General features: G+C 37.0%; 7 protein-coding genes across 7 annotated transcripts; 3 read left to right on the top strand and 4 right to left on the bottom strand.

Moving 5' to 3' along the window:
- On the top strand, positions 1-1,761 carry GCK72_026120 (uncharacterized protein; the record flags this gene model as incomplete). Its single annotated transcript, XM_053736675.1, has 3 exons — positions 1-9; positions 1,472-1,585; positions 1,630-1,761. 3 exons carry the CDS (start codon positions 1-3, stop codon positions 1,759-1,761), a joined length of 255 nt encoding a protein of 84 aa, XP_053580241.1.
- Positions 1,762-2,459: 698 nt separating this feature from the next.
- On the bottom strand, positions 2,460-2,681 carry GCK72_026119 (uncharacterized protein; the record flags this gene model as incomplete). The annotated part of the gene is made up of 1 exon (XM_053736674.1): positions 2,460-2,681. One exon carries the CDS (start codon positions 2,679-2,681, stop codon positions 2,460-2,462), a length of 222 nt encoding a protein of 73 aa, XP_053580240.1.
- A 5-nt stretch (positions 2,682-2,686) lies between these two features.
- On the bottom strand, positions 2,687-3,254 carry GCK72_026118 (uncharacterized protein; the record flags this gene model as incomplete). The annotated part of the gene is made up of 4 exons (XM_053736673.1): positions 2,687-2,719; positions 2,766-2,891; positions 2,939-3,130; positions 3,231-3,254. The coding sequence occupies 4 exons, from the start codon at positions 3,252-3,254 to the stop codon at positions 2,687-2,689; spliced, it is 375 nt and encodes a 124-aa protein (XP_053580239.1).
- Positions 3,255-4,237: 983 nt separating this feature from the next.
- On the top strand, positions 4,238-4,989 carry GCK72_026117 (uncharacterized protein; the record flags this gene model as incomplete). The annotated part of the gene is made up of 5 exons (XM_003105551.2): positions 4,238-4,300; positions 4,379-4,469; positions 4,589-4,668; positions 4,716-4,802; positions 4,918-4,989. 5 exons carry the CDS (start codon positions 4,238-4,240, stop codon positions 4,987-4,989), a joined length of 393 nt encoding a protein of 130 aa, XP_003105599.2.
- A 1,409-nt stretch (positions 4,990-6,398) lies between these two features.
- Positions 6,399-7,471, bottom strand: GCK72_026116 (uncharacterized protein; the record flags this gene model as incomplete). Its single annotated transcript, XM_053736672.1, has 4 exons — positions 6,399-6,596; positions 6,647-6,874; positions 6,968-7,152; positions 7,201-7,471. 4 exons carry the CDS (start codon positions 7,469-7,471, stop codon positions 6,399-6,401), a joined length of 882 nt encoding a protein of 293 aa, XP_053580238.1.
- A 580-nt stretch (positions 7,472-8,051) lies between these two features.
- GCK72_026115 (uncharacterized protein) lies at positions 8,052-9,371 on the bottom strand (the record flags this gene model as incomplete). The annotated part of the gene is made up of 4 exons (XM_053736671.1): positions 8,052-8,285; positions 8,903-9,028; positions 9,074-9,271; positions 9,318-9,371. The coding sequence occupies 4 exons, from the start codon at positions 9,369-9,371 to the stop codon at positions 8,052-8,054; spliced, it is 612 nt and encodes a 203-aa protein (XP_053580237.1).
- Positions 9,372-13,543: 4,172 nt separating this feature from the next.
- On the top strand, positions 13,544-13,996 carry GCK72_026114 (uncharacterized protein; the record flags this gene model as incomplete). The annotated part of the gene is made up of 1 exon (XM_053736670.1): positions 13,544-13,996. The coding sequence occupies one exon, from the start codon at positions 13,544-13,546 to the stop codon at positions 13,994-13,996; it is 453 nt and encodes a 150-aa protein (XP_053580236.1).
- Between the last annotated feature and the right edge of the window lie 52 nt (positions 13,997-14,048).

The following is a 14,048-nucleotide window of genomic DNA, read 5'->3' as shown; positions in this document are numbered from 1 at the left end:
ATGGGCTATGTTAGTTCTATATAACGCGTTCTCTGTAAGACTCGAGCATCGTGTGCCCTAGGGACAGATTTTTATACAAACATGTATTATGGGTCTCTAGTAACCCAAATCCACAATATTGGCTCCCGGCTCGCAGGTACGGTAGTACGGTAGGTGCTCAAAAATGCAAAAATGAAAATTTTTCAATTATGTCGTAGAAAGCTGAAATTTTTACCATGTTTCATAGGTGTAAAATAAAGTATTTCCACAAAGTTTCAAAACATGATTCAAAAAATTCGCCGAGTTATAAGAAAAAATCATCACTTTTTTAGAATTTTTAGAATTAAATTGAAAAAAAAGTGCCACTTTTGAAATAACATGTCTGAGGATTTTTTTGTTTTAAATGAACCACTCAAAGTCCTTTTTAAAAAACAAGACTTCGCCCTATATCATCGATTCCCAACAGTCGAAAAGTGACAACGTTGAAAACTAAAAAAAATCGAATTTTTGAATTTTTTGTTTTTCTCTTCAGAAATGAATAGTCCATGTTTTTTTGAGTATTTTTTGTATTGACCCTTTTAAATTTTCTTTACATTATCATACTAAGAAATTACAATTTTTGAAAAAAAAAATTTTTGATGATTTTTTATGGGAAACATTTTTTTTTCAAAAAAGTATAAAACTCATAATTTATTGCAAAATTATTGTTTTAAATACCAGAAACTATTGTTTTAACACCGTTAAAGTGTTTTTTATAACAACTATGGATTAGAGCAACTCGAATCACAACGACCCCGAATCACCAAAAAATTTTGGAATTTGTTGATTCGTTTATTTGAAAAAAAGAACCAAATTTGAAGAAAGTATTTAAGATTCAAATCTATCGTTGGTTGTCTTGTTTAGTTTAATTAATAGGGTTTTGGAAACCACTATTTTCTCCACCGTTCTCATCATAGACCTCTTCCGAGTCATCGAATTTTTTCCATCTCCACCGATCGGTGCACCGAGCCTTCCGCCAAAAAAGAAAGTGAACAAAAGTCAAAGATAAATCGGGAAAAGAATGAAACATCATGAATAAGAAAAATAATAAAGAAACACGTTTAATATTCGAACACCCAATGGCACAGAGCAGTTCTGATTCGGGGTCGTTGTGATTCGAGTTGCTCTTATCCATAGTTGTTATAAAAACACTTTAACGGTGTTAAAACAATAGTTTCTGGTATTTAAAACAATAATTGTGCAATAAATTATGAGTTTTATACTTTTTTGGAAAAAAAATTTTTCACATAAAAAATCATCAAAAAATTTTTTTTTTCAAAAATTGTAATTTCTTAGTATGATAATGTAAAGAAAATTTAAAAGGCTCAATACAAAAAATACTCAAAAAAACATGGACTATTCATTTCTGAAGAGAAAAACAAAAAATTCAAAAATTCGATTTTTTTAGTTTTCAACGTTGTCACTTTTCGACTGTTGGGACTTTGAATTTCAGCCGAGACGTCCACTTCCAATCTCCCCACTGGCCGTCAAGTCGTATCCAGTCTCCGTTTTGCCACCATGGGTCGAAAAGACCGCGAAAAGAAACCTGCAGAAGGTCCTTTTGGCTGTGAGTTTATTTTTTCGCTACAACGTGACAGTAATCATTTGCAGGAGGGTCCGGCTGATACTTCATCTACTTCATCCGCGTATTCAGCTGATCGTGATTCTCACAATGTCAATGACAAGGAACCGGAGGTGTTGACCGAAGCCTACACGGATGTTGATGCTACCAACAAGAAATAGTAATCCATTAACAGTCTTCATAGTTTTTTATCCATATTTACAAATTCTCCTAAATATTATTTGCTTTCTCACTTTTTGTCTCCCGGGATACTTTCAACTCCCAGTGATTAACATATGTCTGCATACATACTTTATCCGCCCCCAAACAAAATATTCATATCAGGTGTTCATATAGATGTGTCATTTGTCCCGTTCATTCCAGTTTTTTGCCCGCCCACACTATTCTACGGAAGTGTGTATAGTTTTAGTCTATTGTGGTACTTTTACGTTTTCTTACCCATCTCATCCCTGGTAATATAATTTTGGAGGTTCACTTAATTCACTCATATAATTTATAACAAAGTTCATAATAAAGTTAATGCATTTTTCCGATACTAGAATTGGTCGACATAGAGATGCATCACCGGAAATGCAGTCACCTCTTTCAATTTAACTTTGAAAAACAATCTGCGGCCCAACAGAAATTGAGTTGTGGTAATTATACTATTTCTCCCTCATCATTAGCATTTCTGCTGTTTTTCCATTGAAAAGCGTTTTTGTGCCAGTAAAACTACCCACAACTTTTATTGAGGAAAAAGATGGCAATAAGTGGAGACACGTAATAAGAACATTTGGAAAAGGACGAATGCTGAATACATACAAATAGTGAACAAGTCATGAATAAAAAACCATACCGAAAAATTGTGAAAATTTGGGAATCAAAAAATGTCAGCATTACGAGATTTCATGGTAGGGTATGGAAAGATGAAGTCATCGTCGTTGGCAGTGAAATAATCGGAAGAGTTCTCAAACTCCTTGTCATCCTTTCTGAACAACGGCTCATCATCATCGGAGGTAAGAGCACTAAAACGAGCGTATTCGACATTTGTCTCCTCGCAAGAAAGTCGCCATTTTTCAGTGGTCCATCTTCCATCTTCCATCTTCCTCATTCATTCATCATTCTTCCGGAGAAAGTCATCTGAAATATCAAAACGGATTTATTCACCGCGGAAAATTGTTCTTACCTGTTCATTCGACACTCCATTGACAAGGTAGACGAAATCCGCAATGCAAAAGACCAGTACGTACGCGGAAACTGCCATGTAGCTATACGAGCAGAAAATGTAGACGACAGCAGCAAGATGAATCATCTGAAAGAGCATTCAATTAATATAATGTTTTCAATATTGTAACTCACTCTGAAGCCCGCACAATAGATGGAGAAGAGAAGTGGGTTGGCGATGATACTGAACAAAGAGGCGACCAAGAGGTTGAAAATCCAGATGATGTAGAATGTGTCAACGACGGTATTGATGAGAGTTGAATCCATGGAATAGTATCCGTACATGCTTAGTGCAATCTCAACAGTGAGGAGAACGATGAGAGAGAACTGAAAAATTGAGTTTATTTGTTGAGGTGAAATTAGAAACTAATGTAAGACTACTTAACTAAATTCTTTAAGAATTGTGATGCCTACCACTCTGACTCACCTTCATGTTCCTCTTTACCTCCATTTTGTTATAGTCTTTGACAAAACTCTTCAGAATTAAAATGAAGAAATGTTTTTTCATTAGCCACGGCGCAACTTGTTAATGGACAGTCTGCCTAACGAAATCAATAACAAAGAAAAAGAAGAGAAAACACCAGAAAACGGGAAAATGATGAGAGCACAACGTCGAGAGGGAGGATGGGGAAGAACCTAGTTCGCCGGAGCGCGTTTGCATACTGTGCGTTTTGGAATGCCAAAATGTCGGTATACCAGTGGTCCGCCAAGAGGAGCCTCAATAAAGAAAGAAACCTCAATAGGTAGATGAGCGCACTTCCCTCTCCCTCTCTCAAGCGGAGTTGTGTCCGAGTTTTTTGTGGTCCAGACTGAGCTCTGAGAGATGGAGGTCCCGATCCTCCTAATTACACAGACGCGCGAAGCTTACGTACTTTTTTACAATTTTTTTTGTTAAAACTTGATTATCTCTTTTTTGCGGAAAGGTTGATTCAAAAGAAATCTAAAAAAATTTGAGTGTTTTCCCTCAGTTCTATGCTTTGTTCTATAATTGATTTTTCAAATTTCATTCGATAGAAATTAACAAAACTTAACTCAGGTGTATCTAGATGGAAAGAAATTCTGAGTGTTGTTATTGCGAAATGCCTTTTTTTTTCTCATGCACCCTTTCCTCCTTCGGGCGCGATACACACAGATCTGAGAAAACGAGTCAGGGTGACGAAAAGGGAGGAACAGAGAATTATGCAAATGGGGTGTGATTTTCTCTTCAGTTATTATGACTAGTTCGTTCGTCTTCTCTCTTCTTTTGTTCTTTCTCGTGATCCGTTATTTTCGGAAATTTAGAAATTATTTCTCGTTTCTGAAATAGAATTTTTCAGAGGATTCAAAAAATGGATAACGAAATTAAAAGAAGGAGACAAGCATCATCATCTTCTAAGAGCGAGGGTCCTTTTTCGACCTTGATGAAAAATCGCCCGAAAAAATCGATAGAGAAGAATGAGGTTCCGTCAGACCAATACCCAACCGGAATCAAAGCCTGTGTACAAGGCAGACACTCTTGTAAGTCTATTAAAAAAATTTTTTTTCGAATAAATTAGAAATTTGGTGTTTTTCAAAACGTTTATAATTTATTTTTAGATGGAGTATGCTGTCCGACAAAAAATCACCAAAGCCGAGGCTGCAAAAATAAAGAAGGAGCTGTCATTCGAAGTTTTGAATACAGCTGGAAGTGAGTTTTAAATTTTTGTTTCAAACTAGTTACAAAATGGTATACCGATGAAAATCTCCGAATTTTATTCTTAAATTTTGAAATGGAATAGTTTTTCATTAAAATTATTACTTTTGCAGATGAGGAAGCGATTGCACAAGTGATCGCCGATATGAGCTCTGGTCCTCACTATGGACCAGTCTTCGAAGATCTGAAAAAAGTGAGTGAAGCGTTTTTAAAGTTGAACGTTTTATTTTCAAATTTGAGGATGTCCCGCTATTAAAGTCGATGATAGTGGCGAGACAAGAGTTTATCGATGCGCCCGAGAGGTTGAAGGCACTGTTTAAAATTGAGGTTAGTGTTTTCTTGGTTGATAATGAAAAGTAAATTTAAAAGATGCATTCTTTTTTCTGTAGTTGCTTGATTAAAAATACATTTTTAAAAATACACATTTCGTATGATTTTTCAGGCCGACAGCAACACCTCAGCCGAACAACCTGGACCATCAAATGGCAAAGAAACTGGCAGCACATCCATTTAAAATCAATAATTGTCTGTAATGTTACTCCTTGTTTTTAACATTTCTTTGATCTTCCTTTTAATCTCTGCATTATTTCAACAAAAAATGAAAAAGTATTTAAAAAAATCAAAACTTCGCAAAACATTTTCATTGTTTTTTCTTGTTTTGAGTTCAAATAAATCGTTATCATAAACAGCCACTATTGATTTTATTCAATTGAAAGTCGTATCAATTAATTGTAAGTCTCACGATTCATAGCAGAAAGACTTTTTATGACACTTAAAAATTAATGAAACTGACTTTGTTCATTTTTTGAAGCCTAGCAAGACATAAAACGACAAAGCGGCAGGCAAGGGCCCTTTTCATTCCAGAGTCAGGAATTGATGTAGTGTTTAAATAAGGTTTCAGGAAAGCAAAAGAGAATATTTTGTTCTTTTTTTTTGAAATTTGCGAACAGCACAACATCTGGATACAACGACAGACCGAAAGACAAAGGTATTTCTTATAACGGGTCAAAACTGGAATAATAATTAATAAATTAGTGGCAAATCAAAAAGAACAGCTTGTCTCAATAACAGAATCCAAAGAATCAGACTGAAAAATTATTGAAAAGTTTAAATACAGATAACAATTAGCGCGTCCTGTCATTTTGGTTTTTAAATTGATTTTTATTCTAGAAAAATGTTTACATTTAATTGTAAATTTTACACTAGAGGGGAGAAAAGTGTAATTATGAAAAGAGAAAGAGGAAGTACATTAAATAGCAAAAAATTGCAGTCAGGAGGACTTGAAGTAGTGTGTACATCAGGTTTTAGGAAAAAAAAAATTGAGTTTTTTTCTCTCAAGAAAACTGAGAAGTCAGATAGTACACGAACGAGCGATAGAAGGATTTTATTTCCAAAGCATTGTTCCTTGCATAATAGGAACTTCTTTGTAATTTAGCCTCCAATAGAAGAAATTGCAGAATTTGATCTTTTTATCTGTTACAAAACTAGAATAATTTGAGACGAAAAGTTAAAAAAAAAGACTCTAATTACAATGGATAATCGGGAAAAATGGATATACTAACATTCACACAATCAATATACCAAGGGGCTTAAGCGATAAGTATCGGGAAGTTGACTCATCGTCATTCGAGTAATGAAGATGAGTGTTTGATTCTCGCGCCAAAGATTTTTGTAGACTTCTAAGAGAAAGTTATCAGTTGTGGAAGAGTGGAAAGATATCATTTCAGTGTCAGGGTCTTGCGGAGAGTTTTTCAGTTTGCGGATGATTATGAGAATTCCTTGGCCAGGATACGTCAAAATAATTGGGGAGCGATTAACGGAAAACGGACAAAAAAGGATACTGGAATGGAGAAAGGCGACATTAACAGTAACAATTGGCTGGGAGTTGAGACAATGTGTTTGTGAAGGGATCAAACGGAACAATTATCGAATCCAGTATGTCCCGCGTTGGTAACCGAAATCGATTGGAGATCGTGGATCAATTCCTGACACAGCCGCATTCAAGATTTCGAGAATCTTAGACTTGTCATATCCGTCAGTCCTTTGCCTTTCAATCTCAATATACAATCTTCCAAGCCACTGACTTTCTGCATTCGGAAAGTGGCGCATAGGGTCGGCATGCTGAAATAAAATAAGTTATGGTTCTCCTGTTTTCTAAGTATCTGGCTTACGAATTGTTCTTTCTGTTGGACGTAATCATCAATGTTCCTTCTTATAAATGGATCGATGTTTTGAGTGGCAAAAAGGACGAAGACCATCGAGACCAGGTCATCAATTGGTGAGTAGTCACCGTGTCTTGCGATGTTCAAGCTTGATTGCCGCGCGAAAAAATTGTTGCATGATGGTGGGGGGTGAATCTTGCTGGTAAACTCAAAATCTATGAGATTGAGCTTCAGTTCCTGAAACGAAGAAGTATATAAATTTTGAAAAAATAACAAATCAGCCAATAAAAATAATATTTCTACAATATTAGCTTCATTTAAACAACTTACTCCATCGTAATCATGTTCTACCATGATGTTCTGCTGATGGACATCCATATGAACGTATCCCATAGCGTGCATCTTTTCCAGGAGCTCAAGGCACCGATACCCTATACGCACTGTATTTGCCATAGTGAATCGCCACGATCTCATCTTCAGTTGGGAGAGCAAAGTGTCCCCAACGTCGGACATAACTGAAAACAGCATTGTTCAAATTAATCATCAAGTTTTGATAAACTTACCAATACAATCACATTCTATGTTTCCATGTGCAAACGAGAATACGCTGAATAAATAAGGATATCCCTTTTTGCCTTTGCATGCTTTGAGGAAGGTGATCTCATTGTAGTACGCGTCGTCAAATATGTCTCTTTTGTACAGTTTCAGGATACACTCGACATCTCCTTGTTGCGTGTCTGTGACATTGTATATTTGGGTCTCACTGTTGTGCAAGATGCCCAAAACTCGGAATCGTCCATCGACAAGTGACCCCGGAGCAAATACGATGTCCATCCTAAAATAAAATTGAAGAATTTCTCTTAATAATGGTTAACTTACGTTAGAGGATGATAATTCGAGTGAAAAGAAGAGAATCCGAGTCGGGAGAAATAGGAGAATGTCAATCGAGAGCGCGGCGAAGAATGAGGAGGCCTTATATTGTGTGTGTGTGTGTGAGGTGGCCCTGTGTGAGGTCAATACAAACGAGCTCTGGGAAGATACGCAATGTGTCGTCACGGTGTTTGCGGGGAAAAGGGTGGTTGGTCCCTCCAATATTCCCTCTTGTTAGTAAAAAGGTTCCGTCGGACCGGCGGGAAGACACACACTTCTACCTTTGCTCACTTTTTTTCCCCAGTCGCGAGCGATCGTGCGTAGCGGTCCGATGAGCGGAAAACTCTCCATCATTTGCACGTGTGCATTTCGTCGAGGTTTCGTCAGATGACAGTCAAGCTCAGTCCCCAATAACAATTTATACATTCAAAACTATATTAATTTGAACACGGGCAATTAAAAACATTTAAAATAACTCATGCATGAAAAATTATGAAATACGCTAATTACTATAAACCACCGGGATAATGGGACACTCTAACATTCAGACAACAAATATACCAAGGGGTTCAAGCGATGAAAATGGGGGAATTGAGTCTTCGTCACTCGAGTAATGTAGAGAAGTGTCCAATTCTCGCGCGAAGGGTTTTTCGTTAACTTCAGACAGAAAGTTATCATTTGTGGACGAGTGGAGAGAGATCATTTCGATGGCAGTCTCTTGCGGAGATTTTCTCAGTTTGTGGACGATTGTGAGAATCCATTGGCCAGGATACGTCATCTGAAACAGTAATTTGTTTGAAATAACTTGATTCGGTGGGTAGGGGAGGAACATAGTTTCACGATGTCACCGTGAACAGCCGAAAAATCAGTTTGGTGTACCAACGCCCGCTAGATTTTCAAGAATTCTTGCAGAAAAATGCAAAATTTAATATAAAGTAAGTGATAGGGCAGAATTTCGTTTCGCAACTACTGAGAAACAGTCACTAAACATAATGTGAGCAGCTTGGTAACTTTTCAAAAAGTGTACGTGTTATTCCTACATTTAGAAGTGATAACTTTCTTTTTAGTTCTTCGGACCACGATTAATGCAATTTTTGTATCTCTTTGTTTCCAAATGTTACAGTTAAAAGATATTTGGCCGGGCGAGCTCACAATACGCTCGTTTCGTGCGAAAGTGATCGATTTCAAAATTTCTTCAAAAAACTGCAGAATTTACTGAGAAATTAGCACGAAATGACGTGACAGTTTAAAACTCGACGTTTCACAATTTGAAATGTTGCGTGGCTATGACACTTTTATCTCGAATAGCTATTGATTTTTCGCTTTCCAATTTTAACAGCTTGAGGCAGTGAGTGCAAAGAAGGACGTATCTAAACGTATTAATTTTGAACTCACTTTCTCATTTGACACTCCATCGACAAGACAGATGAATTCGACAACACAGAGACCAATAGTACATACGGACACGGGCATTAGTCTGTACCAGTAGTAGATGTTGGCGATGACGGTGAAATGAATCATCTGGAAATAGAAAAAAGAGTTTTAAAGGTAAATGTGAAAACTCACTCTAAATCCTGCACGATACATGGCGAAGATACCCGGTTTGACGGCGAGGAAGAAGAAGGAAGCGATCACAAGATTCGGAATCCAAATGATAAAGAAGATTTTGATAATTTTGTAGCTGTGCAAGACTACTGGACTCATGAAGAAGAACTCCAGAGCACCGAACATCACTTCGACTCCAAGGAAAAAGATGAGGGATGTCTGGAAAAAGAATATGACAAAACACCAAAAAAAAACTTTCCCTCACCTCCATGTTTCGCACTCGCGTTTTCTGTTTGGAATCCTTGGGAAAGTTTGTCATGATGCACCTAAAAATTGATTCGTTTAAATGGAAAACTAAAACGCAAAAAATTATGAGAAAAATTAGGAAAAAAATAGAGAACTAACGACGAAAATGAGCGAGACGATGAAAAAACAATTTAGGGCCCTCTTGTCCGAGTGCGGTGCGGCGCGCTTGCACACCCCCTACTGCGGCGGCCGATGTTTGTTGTCACATTTATTTTGCATTACTCACTTGAAAGAAAGGAAAATACAAATAATATGGGAAATGAATAAGAAAACTAAGAAAACTATGAAATTTATGAAAAATGAAGAAAAATCAATATTTTTTGTGTCATGTGAATATGCTAGTGACACTGCAAGGAAATGAGATACAGTTTTTGAAATTATCTCCGAGAAGTGCCAGCCCATGGTTGAGGATCTTTAAATATTGAGAAGCTAGAATCAGATATAAATTTATCGTTTCACATGTTCGTCTGAAGTGGTGCATATTGGTGTAGCGAGATGGTGGAAAAGTTTGATCTGTTTTAAATCGAATTTAGAACAAATCAAATCGGATAAAATGAATGATAATGTATTAGTATATTTTGATCGCATCAATCTGTTTAACTCAATTTTTTCTTGTTTCTGGATTTGAAACTAGTAATATGAATTATACTTGATTTCATTGACTTCGCGGCAGCTGTTATTAGTTATTAGAGGAATGTTCAGTATTTAGCTATTTTCTCATTCATTTTTTGTATTATTGATTCTTACCGTGGGAATCAACAGGTTTTGAAAGACTTACTTGCGTTACTTGCGTCACGTTGCGTTTCTGTGTCACAGCAGCGAAATGACAACTGAGATTTCTTGACATTCTCATTTCTCATACTAGTTCGTGCGATCTGTATTCTCTCTAATATTTATTGACTCTCCTGTTCCATTTCTATTTCACTTTTAAGCCTTCCTTTACAGTTTTCTGGTCTGGTTTCCGCCTTTGAATCTTTAAAAAATCTTTCACAGAGTAGCTTCTCATTCTCCGACAACTTCAGTAACATTTTACTGAAAATGCGACATAAATGTTATCCGAACACTTCTGACCCTCTCAAAGTTTTCGCATTAGGCAAGATTGCAAAGATCCAGAAGTTTTTAAATTTTTCAACAAAGGAGCTTGATCTTACTTCGTTTATAGTGAAGCAATCAGTTTTTAGCTATTTCCCTATTTCTTTACGATTTATTGATCGATTTTGTTCTTTCCCACAGCAGCGAAATTACTGCATAAGATTTCTTTTTTTTTCGGCATTCTCACGATTTCCGAATTTTGCAAATTTTGGAATCGATCGGATCATCCTAAGAAGACACTAGTTTTTCCTGAGTATATTAAGTAAAGTAAACCACAGTTATATCCCACTTTGAAAAAAATGAAATAGAAATCGTTTCCTTATAGAAGTTTTTTTACTCACAAAAGCAACATTCCATCCGAGTTACTTCTGCCCCTCTTAATGTTTTTGCCTTGGGAGAGATTGCAAAGATCCGGATGTTTTCTAGTTTTTCAACGACGGCATTCACTTTTATTCAGTTTGTAAAGAATTAATAAGTTTTTAGCTATTTTTTATCCATTTTTCTTGTTATTTTTCTTCCCATACTAGGAATCAATAACATTGAAACGCACGGTTTCGAAAGTCTGCGTTGTTTCCCACGGCAGCAAAATGACTGCATGAGGCCGGGAATATCTTAGCATTCACGACATTCCCTTGTACCAGTTGATGAGTTCTACCTTTCTAATACTTATCGACTCTCCTGATCTTGTTTTATTTCACTTTAAAACGTTCTTTATTTTTCACTTTCTGCAAATTTCGGGGTCGGTCAGATCATCAATAGACTGTAGTTCTTCTTAATTATATTTAGTAAATGTACAAAACCCACCTTTGAATTCTTCATTGAAAAAAATGTAAGATAATGCTTTCCCTCGTCTTAGTTTTTCATTCAACAAAGTAAAAGCTTACCAAAAACCAAAAAGTTATCAAAAAGTAACAGCTCTAGTGAGATGCCATCCGACTTACTTCTGCCTCTCAATATTCCTGGGTTGAGCGAGATTGCAAGGAACCGGAAGTGTTCCAGTTTTCTTAACGACAGAATTTACCTTTATTTAGTTTTTAGCGGAATAATAATTTTTAGATACCAGTCGGTTCACGTCGCCTAACGGCGACTAAACCTCCTTCTCAACACCACCCTTTTAGGTGTTACAGAAAATCGTGATTGGAGTCCTCTTTTTTTTCTGAATCCGATGAAATCAAAAAATCTTTCACGTCGTCACTTTTTAGAAAACGGCCTATAACTTTTTATGGCGTGGACCAATCCGGAAACGGACGACACGTTTGGAATCCTCCATTTTTTCTGAATCCGATGAAATCAAAAAATCTTTCACGTTCTGACATGGGTTCGAACCAACTAACTGTAGTCAACGTTGCTTAACTCGCCAGATCCACAGGTTGTTCGCGAGTAGACGCGTTACGGATGCGAATCTTGTGCGGAGTCTTTACGGATCCGTAACGACGCTTCTCGCGAAAGGTCGTTCGCGCGCGACTCGTATTTCTCATTCGCACACGGACCGTTTATGGATGTCCAATTTTTCTATCGACTGCTCGGATACGAGATCGCGTGAGGATGGTTTACGACGTCCTACTGAGCGACTCTGATTGCTTTCGCAAACGGATCGTATATGGATGATTGGACTAACTTTTTCTCTCGCGGCCAGCTCAATTTTTATTTTTATTTCGAATATTTTTTTCCTATTTTTTCTCAAATTTCTTTGATTTATTTACTTCTTCATGGTTTTCAGGTTGATAAAATTATTGGAGACCAATTCGAACAAAATGGGCAACAGTTTTGTTGAGGTTTGTCTATCGGCGACCTATAAATACAGTATAGGACCTCTATTTTTCAGAGTCTTGTCGGATATTCAAATCAAAAAATAAGGAGCCGGAAGTTCAATATTTTTCGATAAATTAGGCAGAAACAATCTACTTTTAAGCAGTTTTTCGGTGAGTGAGCGATTTATTTCCAGATAAAAATGAGAAAAATAAATTTTCAGAGCATCAAGTGTTGCCTTGGCGGAAGAGGACGGAGGAAACTACAACAGGATTTTGGCTTCAAAAATGGACAGAATTATGGATATTGGCACAAAATCGACACAAATCGACAAAAAATTAAGAATGTTTCAATAAATGCTATATTAGTTTTTTGTTGACTTTTCTATCTTTCGTTCTTGAATTTTTAATTGTTTAAATGTTTTTTTCTGAAATAAATTAGTCATTATAAAAAGCTTTTTTGCTTTGAAAACCAAGAAAAATGGGAAGGGGAGGGCAAGGAGAGCAACAAGAAATGAACGGATCGCGCACGGACTCGTATACGACGTTCGCAAACGGGTCGGTTATGGATCCATAACGAGTCTTTTTTTCGGTACCGATATGGACCGTGCGCGATCGTCCGAAGCATCCGTAACGGATCGTTTGCGAACGACCTGTGTCGGACGCGGCGACGCACCCACTTGATCCATGCGGCCAGGAGAAACGGCGGCCGGGCGAGGAAAGAAAAGGCGACGCTTTGCCGACCGTCTCCCCCCCCCTTTTTCCGCTGTCGATTCCCCAATGCTTTATCAGTGTTTCTGTCTCAGAAGACGTCATTTTAAGAATTTTGAAAAAAGAAAAAGACGGGCATCGAGTGGTGAAAATTTCTGATCTTTTGGTCCAAATTTGAAGAAAATCGGTCCAGTAGGAAGGGCGGTAGGATCGGCGAACCACAGACAAACATACAGAATCTGGTGTTTGTTAATAGTAAAGATTTCCCAAATTGTTTTTCCGTGTTATTGATCCTCATTTCGGTTTTTTTCTCACAGTAGCAAAATAACTACAAACGACCAAAGTTCCTTTGCACTCTCGGCATTCCCCATACCAGTTCATGCATGCTGTCTTCTTTTTTATCTTTATTGACTTCTCAATTTTTGTTTCACTTTAAAAAAAATTTTCAGTTTTGGATTTGGTACAATTAGTAGCTGTTCCTGAATATATTTAGTGATTAATGAAACTGTCTATTGAATCCTTCTTAAAAAATGAATATCCTTTCTGATATTATTGACTCTCCTGATGTCGCGTCATTGTTTGAATTTGTTTCCCTCATATTAGTTTTCAATTTACCAATGAGTTCTTTTCAGAAATGATGATTGGATATCCTCGTGATTTTGAGCTCTTCAACGATGTCATTGATAAGAAAATTGAAAAGGGCGGACTCAAACATCTCGGAAGCGGAGGATTTGGAGATGTCTTGTTATACTCCTCAAAAAACAGTGATGTTGTCATCAAACGTGTGAAATCAGGACAAGGATGCAAAAATTTGAAGGAATTCAAAATTCACGAGCTGCTGAGCAAAGATGGAAACAAGCACATAATCCAGTTGTTTGACGTCCTGAAAACTCAAAAGTTTTTATTCTTTTACCTGGAATTTGCCGCTGCTGGTGACTTGGAGCAAATGATCAAGGCGAAAGGGAACGCTGTCATCTACTATTGCCAAGGAGTACTTCACCCAGATGATCGATGGAATTCAATTCATGCACAGCCTAGGAATAGTACATCGAGATCTGAAGCCAGCGAATTTATTTTTGACATCTGATGGTATTTTGAAAATTGGAGACTTTGGTTTCGCAACCAAATTCCGAGACGAT

This window comes from Caenorhabditis remanei, chromosome X (genome assembly GCF_010183535.1).
Source record: "Caenorhabditis remanei strain PX506 chromosome X, whole genome shotgun sequence".
In the NCBI taxonomy this organism is placed as follows: domain Eukaryota; kingdom Metazoa; phylum Nematoda; class Chromadorea; order Rhabditida; family Rhabditidae; genus Caenorhabditis; species Caenorhabditis remanei.
This window is presented reverse-complemented; position numbering and strand designations above follow the sequence as displayed.